The sequence below is a fragment of the Magnusiomyces paraingens genome, assembly GCF_902498895.1.
Source record: "Magnusiomyces paraingens strain CBS 517.90 genome assembly, contig: contig1, whole genome shotgun sequence".
Classification (NCBI taxonomy): Eukaryota; Fungi; Ascomycota; class Dipodascomycetes; order Dipodascales; family Dipodascaceae; genus Magnusiomyces; species Magnusiomyces paraingens.
The window spans coordinates 2,305,001-2,315,000 of NW_022474067.1; the positions used below are offsets into that span (position 1 = coordinate 2,305,001).

The window sequence follows — 10,000 nt, forward strand, 5'->3', positions numbered from 1 at the left end:
GAGAATCGAAAAAGGTCACAGGGTACAGGTAGTGTCTGCGAGACTCGGCAATGACCGACGCAAGATCTGCAAAAGACTGCGACCCAAGAGATTGCTGAAGTAACGGAGCAGCGTGCTGCATAAAATGTGTTCGCATGAGGTCAACGTACCGGGTCTCCAGCACGCGCACGCTCTCCGGGCCTGCCTTTTCGAGAGCTTTTATGGCTGTCAAAACCTTGTCTGATGGAGGTGCAAGTAAAGTATCTGGGTGCATCCATTCAAGAACAATTTGAGTTTCAGCATCTGTAGAATCCGATTGAGGTGATGGTCTGAGCACCGGGCCCAGAATGGAATCGTCAAGGATGTTCATTTGCAATGTTGTTTGTGATTTGTGATGAGAAAGATTGGGGAGGGTTTATTTATTTTTATTATTTAATTTTTATATTAAGCCTTATAGATGACGTAACAACTGACTCAGCATATTTTTGTATTTTTGTATTTTTGTATTTTTTTTTATTTATTTTTAATTTTTAAATTTTTTTTTTTTTCCAACTAAAAAAAAAACCATAAAAATTTTCAAAACCACCATTCTTTTTGTCAAAAAATATCACCACCACCACAACAACATTAACACCAACAACAACAATAGATGACGCAGATTCACCAAGCGCCACCTTTTCTTGCTCAGACCCAGCCAAAGGGACCGTTCTATACAATGGCCCGACTTCCTGGGGCTGCAGGAACTGCTGCAGATACACTGCCTCTTGGAACCATCCGCACTTCCGACCTCAAGAAAACTACTGACCCGCTCGCCTTGGCTTCAACCCTTGTCGATGCCTACATCAACAAAGATGCAAAGTATCCAGAAATTGGCCAGATGTCGCTTCGTATGTTTATTGTCAATTCTCAATTGCCTATCTAACTAACTTTCTAGAATCCACATGGTCACAGTACCTTTACTTTGAATCCGCACTTCTACTTGGACCCTTTTCCCCATTCACACGTATTGAAACGATCAACATCCCAGACTCGGTTTACGAGCGTTATAACCGTATGTCCTTTTCTTTTTACTTTAACCCTTCCCTATTTTTTTTATTAACTATTTTTTTTTTAGAAACAAAATGCAAAACCCAAATGGGACTTTTTGCGGAAATTGACCGTGTATGGATCACTGTCGATAACCGCCTTTATTTTTGGAACTACCGCACAGGAGGCGACCTCCACACATTTGACGAAATGGATACCACCATCATTTCTGTCGCTCTCGTTCCTCCTAAAAAGGGTCTTTTTATCGACTCCATTTCCCATCTTCTCGTTCTCGTCACTCTCTCCGACCTTTACATTGTCGCTCTTTCTCACAATAAAGAATCAAACTCTATCGAGCTTTACGAAACAGGCATGTCTGTTTCCGTAAAGGGCCTCGACGTCTCCCAAATCGTCGCAAGTCCTAAAACCGGCCGCATCTTTTTCACTGGAGACTCGGACGGAACTAACCTCTGGGAAATCATCTATAGCAATGTCGAGACCTGGTTTAAAGGTAAGTGCTCCAAAGTCTGCCACAGCCGCCAATACCTACTCTCTTCTTTGGCCCCATCTCTGCCAAACTCGGAAATCATCAAGTTAGAAAAACTCCCCGTCATTGGCAACTTTGTCAAGAACCACGAGCCTGAGCGCATTGTGTCCGTCGTCATTGATGATTCTAGAAACCTCATCTACACGCTCTCAACTCAGTCCTCAATCCGCATGTATTACATGGACCCTAAAAGCTCCACTGTTTCGCTTCTTTACACCTATACTAGCAAGCAAATTTCTTTCCACCTTAAAATGATCACCACCCAAGATCAAACCTCTCCAGCTGGTTCCGCATCCACAGCAAACCATAGCAACCAGAAACTTTCTATTGTCTCCATAAATGTCATTTCCTCCACTGAAAGCTCTTCTCTTAACCTCGTAGCCATCACTGCAACTGGCTCCCGCATCTTTATAAAAACAGACAACACATCGGGAACTCGGCCACCAACAACAATGCAGGCCATCCAGCTGCGCTTCCCCCCAGTATCAAACAATGGTGCTCCAGCAATTTCCGGACCAGCAACAACTCTCTCGCGAACTTTCCCCCCCGGATACTTTTTTGCTGTGGTTCCAGCCGAAGATAGCAATAAGCTTTTTGTTGCAGCCCCAGATTCAGGGAAAATCATCCACCAAATGACTCCAGGCTCAAACACTCAATACTTTGAAAACGCTTGCTACTTGGAAACAGAAGGCTTCATCCAGGATATTGCTCTCGTCACCCCATATGCCCCCCTTGGCAAGCCCGGCTTTGGCAACGAGTCCCGCGCCCAGTACACAGTTGCAAACCCGCGAATTGTCGTGCTCACAAATACTGGTGTTCATATCTTTAGTCGCCGTTACCCATACCAAATCTTTGAAGAGCTGGGTCAAGACATTCGCCCATTCTTTGAGTTTTACGGCCGTGCTGAAACATGTACTAGCGCTCTCAGCATTGCCAGCCAGCCTGCGCTTTTTAGTCACACAGAGGCCGAGTTTGCTAGCAAGGTTTACATTGAGCTTGGCGGGAAACCCCACGTTAAGGTTGACGACGAAAACACTTACTCGCTTTCATCAACAACTTCAACTACAACCTCGACATTGGCGAATGCCCCCTCGTTTGCGCCGTTTTCCAGTCAGGTCGTCCCCGCAAGCAACAATACCGATCTCATTAGACTTTCTGGCCGATTCGACGGCCTTGCCACCTATATCTCGCGTATCATTTACACCATTTGGAACCAAAACCTTTTCCAAACAAAGAAACAGACTCAAGCAGGAGCAAAACATCCTAAAGCGTTTGCAATTAATTTTAGCAAAAAGTCGATTGAAAAAACCCAATTAACTCTCGTGCAGATTGCAGAGTATTTGGACAAAAATAGAGCCTTTATTGATGGGCTTGGTGGGGAACCTACAAATAACCTGACAGGAGGCCGTGCAGAGGAAATTTCCCTACAGGCAGAACACCGCGGGCTCCATGCTCTTGTCAAACTCATTACGTCTATGCGTGAAGGCCTTTCGTTTTTATTGCTCCTTCTGGACGAGTCAGCTAAAGCCTCCGATGGCTTGGAATCTATCACCACATATCTCCCACAACCAGTTCGAGACAAGCTGGAAACAGTCACCTTCAAGTCTTTCTTCACTACTTCTCAAGGTGTAGAGCTTGCACATGAGCTCATCACGTGCCTTGTAAACAGAAACGTTTCCGAAGGAGGGTCTGTGGACTCTATCTCGGCGATTTTGAAGGACCGTTGTGTGAGCTACTGCTCTGCAGACGACGTCATTATCTACAAGGCCCTGGAGTGTCTACATAAGGCTGAGTCGCTTGACATTGACTCGCGCATGCAAAAGCTTAACGAAAGCTTGCGGTTGTTTCAAAAGGCGGCCGCCAGCATCAACTTTGACGTCCTCAAGGACGCAGTCGACATGTTTGTCAAGCTTAGATTTTATCCTGGCGCTGTCGAGCTAGCCCTTACAGCTGCACAACATGAGGACCGAGGGAACGTGGCTGTTGGGTACTTGCACGACGACAAGCCCGAGCGCGACCCGCGCAAGGAGTACTATGAGAAGCGGTTGCGTACTTATGAGCTTATTTTCAAGGTTCTTGATGTGGCTGACGAGCGTGCCAATCAGGAAATTGCAAGCAAACCTGTTTTAGAGACCGAGCCTCAGCTGGCGGTTTACCCTGGAGGAAATGACTGGTCTTCAGAAGTGTACTTGCGTAATGAGGCCTATGCAGTATGCTATGGCGCTCAGGATGAAGTGTTTCATTATTGTTTTTACGACTGGTTTATTTCTAAAGGTGTTAACGAGCGTCTGCTGGAAGTGGATACACCTTATATTCAATCATACTTGGAAATCAAGGCCAAGTCGGATATAAACATTGCCAACCTGTTATGGGTTTATTACCAACGTCACCAAAACTATTATGCGGCTGCACAAGTGCTCTTTGTATTGGCCAAGAGTAATAATTTTGATTTGGATCTGAACCAGCGAGTAGAGTACTTGTCGCGGGCACGCAGCTACTGTGGGTGCCCTTCGTTCCCCGAGGTGCGCCAAGAGGCGATGCAGCTTGGAGTACAGATCCAAGAGTACCTGGATGTGGCGATTATCCAAGACGAGATTTTAAAGCGAGTTATTGATGACCCCAAGTTTACGGATGAAAACAAGCGGCTGGCAATGGTAGAGTCACTAAGCAAGCAACTATTAGATGTCAGCACTCTGTTTAACATGCACGCCTGGCCGCTGGAATACTACGACATTTGCATTCAGATCTTTAGTTCTGCGGACTTCCGGTCGACTGAGGAAATCAATAATGCCTGGACAAAGCTCATTGAAAGTGAGCACCGCAAAGCTATTGAGGAAGACAAAACACAGCCCTATGAGGTTATTTCACAGGTGATTCAACGCCTTGGCCAGCAGCTGATGTTGTCAGAACTTGTATTCCCATCCGAATTTCTTGTACAAAAACTAGAAGCGTATGCTGTGGAACATGGCCAAAGTGATGGACCCTTGGGCTGGATTGTTGAGACATTTTTGAATGCTGGACTATCGTATGAAAGCCTTTTTGTAATTTTCCGTGACTTTGTTGAGCGTCGTGAGTATCCCTTTGACGAGGCTCAAGGGTACCAGCAACTTGTACAAGATGTGGTATACTTACTTAACAAATGGATCAAGGAGACTCGTGCATCTGATATGGCTGAATACGTGGACGCTGGGTTCCTTAAACGGCTGGAAGATACAGTGGGCAAAAAAGATTTGGTCCGCGTGAGATCATATGTGGAGAACCGGTTACGAAAGTAGGGAAGGTGTTGAAGTATAATAAGTACGGATGGATATAAATATATATATAAAGGAAAAAATAAAAAAAAAAGTTAATTACATATATATGTATATATATATATATATATAAGTTACTCTTCAAAGCGAATGGATTTGCGCTGTTTGGGCTCCGACTTGGGCTCAGCCGTGGCCGTAGCTGTTGCAGCAGCAGCAGAGGCTGTAGATTTCTGGGCAGTAACAGCAGGTGGAGGAGCAGCTGGAAGAATTGGGGTTGCAGCAGCATGATCACTTGAGACAAGTTCTGCAGTACGGACCCAACGCCGCCGGCGAGTATACTTAAGAAAGGTGTCTTCCGTGGACGGTTTTTTCCATGTATTATCATAGTAGACCCACCCGTTAGCAGATCCAGGGTCGGCAGTGAGTCGTGACTTGCCCTTGGGGACGACAAGTGCGCCGTCGTTTGTTTGGTCGAGTTTCCATGTTTTGTCGACCCAGCGCCAATGGACTGAGCCAAAGGGGTTGCTGTTGTTATTGTTGTTGTTATTTTCTGCGGAGGTTGTAGTGGTAGTTGCAGTAGTAGTAGTAGTAGTTGTTGTTGATGATGATGATGATGATGATGATGATGGAGAATGCACAGCCGTGCTGCTAGAGGTATTATTATTAGTATTATTACCACCACCTAAGATTCCAGCAGAAGCAGTGACTCCTGTGACGGCAGAAATGGCCTCATCGTCTGAAGGCAAACGGAAAGCTTCTGGTGCTGGAGACTCGTTAAGAAACTCGTCAGTCCAGGGGGCACGCTCATATGCCAATAAGTTAGCGGTCCATCCAATGCCGAGCCAGCGGCGCTGGTTCTCGTAAATGACATAAACGAAACGGACAGGTTTACCATCTTTGGACTGGACCCCAAAGGGTGAGCCTGCAGTTGCGGCAGCGGCAGCAGCAGCAGCAGATGAAGAACCTGTGGTTGCACGCTTAAGAGTACGGGAAAAGTCAAGGCCTGTGATATAAAAGGCAGCTAGACGGATAGAGCGGGAACGCCAAAGAACGGCACGGGTAACACGAGCATAGACTGAGTGATAGGTAAGAATGGCAATTCCGGTAAAGAGGATGATAGAACGTGGAGTAAGCACGAAAAAGGCAATGATCATGTAAACTGGAGACATGAAAAGGGTGGTGAAGAGGAGTCTAGACACATCATGTGGGGAGAGATTGAGGGTAGTTATGGGAGAAAAAAAGAGGTTTGCACGGGTTGTTAAGTTTGTGAGAGTATGGACTATAGAGTCTAAAGTTGGGTGGGAGGCTCTTTCCTTTGCCAGACTAATTCCTGCATAAACATGGGCTGCAACGGCTGCGACAGCGAAGAGATGGCCAGCGTATTTGAGGAGAGGGTCTGAATATAGTACAAGGCCTGCGTAAGTTACTGTGAGCAAGAATGGTTGCCAGAGGTCATCACAAGTCCATGTGAGGAGTGCGAATGCATGGTCTGCTGCTAGTAATAGTGGGTATGCTTGTGAGAGGGCTTTTGTTATTGTGGGTGGAGTGGAGGCTAAGAGTGGTGAAGTGTTTTGAGGTGGGAGAGCAGTAGAGGGGGCAAATGCAGCGTAAGTGGGTACCTCTGTACGTTTTTCAGCAGGTGCTGGAGCCGATTGTTTCGGCGGAGAAGACATGAGTGGTTAGTTGTTTGATAGGGTGTTTGTGGGGAAGGGAAAGGGGGAGGGAGGTATTGATGATGATAATTATGATGGGTGGTGGAGATGGTGGTGATGGAGGAATTTTTTTTTTTTAAAATTTAAAAAAAAATTAAAAAAAAATTAAAATAATTAAAATAATCAAAAAATTAAATTAAATTAAATTAAATTAGCGCATTTAGTTTAATTAAGTTTGATTAAGTTAAAATCATGTTATTATTTGTGGTTAGGGTATTTATTTATTTTAAATTTTTTTTTCATGAGTGCTGAGTCAGCTGAGTCATTGTTTACATTACGACTCATAAACGAGTCATGAGTCAGTCAAAAAGAAAAATTCAACAGTCATTCGGGATTTGAAAAAAAAAAAAATAGCAATCTTAGATTTACCAGTTTTAATTATACATACATATATATATATATATATATATATATTTATTTATTTTAAAAAAAAGAAAAAAAAAAAGGCCGGGAGAAGACCGATGATTATTAACAGTTTGAGAATTTCTAAAATAAACAATAAACAATAAAGGGTTAGGGCAAAAGTACTACCAATTAAAGATCGGCGATAAGCCGGAAATTTTTTTTTTTTTTTTTTTGTTGCTTGAAAAAAAAAAAAAATAATAATAAAAAAAAAAAAAAAAAAAAGCGTAACCGAAAACAGTAAGTGGTGCGAGTCACCAGTGAGTCACGCAAGATGATTGGGCCATATGGAAGGGGAAGGAAGAGGGGGAGGGGGACATAGAAGAGCGACGGGGACTTTTAAAAGACGAGAGAGTGAAAGAAAGAAAGAAAGAAAGAAAGAAAGAAAGAAAGAAAGAAAGAAAGAAAGAAAGAAAGATCTTTTGATATATATCAAACTATATGTATAGTTTTTCAAAAAAAAGAAAAAGATGTAATTGGGAAAAAAAAAAATAAATATAAATGAAAAGACCCCGCAAGTATATATTTTTAAAAAAAAAAAAAAAAAAATCAAAAGAATAATAATAATATAATTTTTTTTTTTTTTTGTTGGGATCTTTGTAGGGAAACAAAATTATATAAAAGTACATCTATTTCCCCAAGTTTTTTTAAAAAAAAAAATTTTTTTTTTTCCCTCCTTTAACCAATACCCCATAGACATATATACCATAGACGCACATATATATATATATATATATATAAATCTATTCCATCCATCTATAAAATGACGGAAAATAAACCCATTGTCTATGAAGACACCAGCAAATACGATGCCACAGCTCTCACCAAACAGCTCTCGGCAGATGAAGAATATGACAATACTTCTTCCACTTCTACCAACTCTTCTCCCAATATTGACCTTTCCGATGAGGCCACCCAGCATGAGCTCGATAGAATTTATCGCAAACTTGATTTACGAATCATTCCACCACTTTGGTGCATGTACTTTTTGACATCTATGGGATCTTCACTTTACGGTAATGCCCTTACTATGAATAGAGAAACCGGTGACTCTTTACGTCTTCAATTAGGACTTTCAGCACATGATACTTCTACAGCCTCAGCTCTTTATTATGTCGGCTATATTATTTTTGATGTACCTATGAACCTGGCAATGACTCGACTTGCCCCACAGACTTGGCTCTCACGTATTGTTATTACTGTAGGACTAGTCTATGCATGCTATGGAGCGCTATCGACTGCAGGTGGTGTTATTGCCATTCGTCTTATTTCTGGCATTTGTGGTGCAGGTACATGGCCTGGTCTTGCTTACTACATTTCATTATGGTATCCGGCACATCGTACAGCCCGGCGAATAGGGTACTACTTTACAGCAGCACAAGTATCTGCAAGTGTTGCAGGATTAATTGCGGCAGGGTTTCAACGTATGAATAATGATCGTGGAATGTCTGGATGGCAATGGATGTTTTTGATTTATGGTGTTGTGACTATTGTTGTTGGTATTTCATTGATTTGGTGGTTACCAGACCGACCAATTCCTGTGTTTAATAATAATGATGATGATAGTAATAATAATAATAATAATAAGCGTAGTAAGGCATCTAAATTTTTAGATTCACTTACAGTACGCCAGCGTCCTATTTTGACTGAAGCTGAACAAGCTTTGCATCAGGCTGACATGAAGGGCCGGTACCTAAATGTTTCATGGACTCTTAAAGATTTATGGAAAGTTTTTATTGATTTCCGTATTTGGCCATTGGTTATTATGTATTTTGGAGTTGTGGGTACTGGTTATGGGATTGTTGTTTTTGGTACAACTATTTTAACTACTATTAATGGTAAATGGTCATCTGTGACATTATCATTATTGATGGCACCTATTTGGATGTGTGATTTAATTGCCATTTTATTTGTGACACCATTTAGTGATAAGTTTAGGCGTTGGCGTGGAACTGTTTTTTCTGCATCTACTGTTGTTATTATTGTTGGTATGGTTGTTACTACATATGCTCCACGTCAATGGCCTCGATATGGAGGTTTATTGATTACTGGGTTTGGATTAGGTCCTACAGTTCCTATTTGTATGACGTGGGCTGCTGAGATATTTGGTCCACGCCACGGTGATGTTGGTACTGCGGCTAGTGCAGCATTAGTTTCTGGGTTGGGTAATTTAGGTTCAGTTACAACAACATATGCACTTTATACAGGGTGGCCAAGAGATGTTAAACGAGGATTTGAGTATAGTAATATGGTAGTTGTGGCGATTCTTGGAATTAGTATTTTATCTGCTGCTATATGTGCGTTGACATCTGGTTCAGTTCGGTTCCCAGGAGTGAGTCGGGTTAAGAAGAGTGCAAATGTTTAGTTGTTTTTTTTTTTGTAATTTTTGTAATTTTTGTTGTAAGTTCCATGTTAATAGACTTTTTTTTTTTTTTTTTTTGTTTTTTATTTTATATACTCGGGATGAGAAGGTTGTTACTCGGAACTGCACAGCCGTTTGGGGTCCGAGTTTGATTTTAATTTTAATTTTAATTTTTTTCAATAATTATTATATAATAAATAAATAATAATAATAAATAAATAATAATAATAATAAGGTGATGGCGTCATTTTAGTGAAGAAACAAGCAATTTTTTTTTTTTTTTTTTTCAAGTCACTTCCTTTTTCTATCATAGAGAAGTCCAAAAGTCCAGAAAAAAGAAAAAAAATTGTGGCTTAAATAGCAACAAAAATGAATTAACAAAATAAAATTTTTTTTTTTTTTTTTTTTTTTTTTTTCAATAGTTGCTACATGGCTTGTTTTCATTAATGCGCCAAATAGAAGGAATTAAAAAAAATTTTTTTTTTTTTTTAAAAAGCCAATATATTTAAAAACCAAAGTAGCATAAAATAATGGAGGGAAGAGAGGGAGGGGGGGTTTTTTTTTTTTTTTTTTTTTTTTTAATTATTTAAATAGAAATAAATTAATTGCAATTTTCAAAAAAAAATATTTATTTATATTTATATATTTATATTTATATATATATCAATATAACTTTTATACAAGCCACAATAATACGCTCTAACTTGCATATATAAATAAA

General features: G+C 40.9%; 4 protein-coding genes across 4 annotated transcripts in view; 2 read left to right on the forward strand and 2 right to left on the reverse strand.

Annotated features, from left to right (window-relative positions):
* The window catches only part of SAPINGB_P000674 (uncharacterized protein), a gene marked incomplete at both ends in the record, with an annotated part of 2,551 nt that extends 2,202 nt beyond the window's left edge, over positions 1 to 349 (reverse strand). Inside the window, one exon of the mRNA XM_031995397.1 lies at positions 1 to 349. This exon is cut by the window's left edge and continues 1,228 nt beyond it. Within this exon, the coding sequence (XP_031851288.1) occupies positions 1 to 349 (349 nt within the window).
* Positions 350 to 628: 279 nt separating this feature from the next.
* On the forward strand, positions 629 to 4,827 carry SAPINGB_P000675 (uncharacterized protein; the record flags this gene model as incomplete). The annotated part of the gene is made up of 3 exons (XM_031995398.1): positions 629 to 866; positions 914 to 1,030; positions 1,094 to 4,827. The coding sequence occupies 3 exons, from the start codon at positions 629 to 631 to the stop codon at positions 4,825 to 4,827; spliced, it is 4,089 nt and encodes a 1,362-aa protein (XP_031851289.1).
* Positions 4,828 to 4,937: 110 nt separating this feature from the next.
* SAPINGB_P000676 (uncharacterized protein) lies at positions 4,938 to 6,476 on the reverse strand (the record flags this gene model as incomplete). The annotated part of the gene is made up of 1 exon (XM_031995399.1): positions 4,938 to 6,476. The coding sequence occupies one exon, from the start codon at positions 6,474 to 6,476 to the stop codon at positions 4,938 to 4,940; it is 1,539 nt and encodes a 512-aa protein (XP_031851290.1).
* A 1,204-nt stretch (positions 6,477 to 7,680) lies between these two features.
* SAPINGB_P000677 (uncharacterized protein) lies at positions 7,681 to 9,282 on the forward strand (the record flags this gene model as incomplete). The annotated part of the gene is made up of 1 exon (XM_031995400.1): positions 7,681 to 9,282. The coding sequence occupies one exon, from the start codon at positions 7,681 to 7,683 to the stop codon at positions 9,280 to 9,282; it is 1,602 nt and encodes a 533-aa protein (XP_031851291.1).
* Between the last annotated feature and the right edge of the window lie 718 nt (positions 9,283 to 10,000).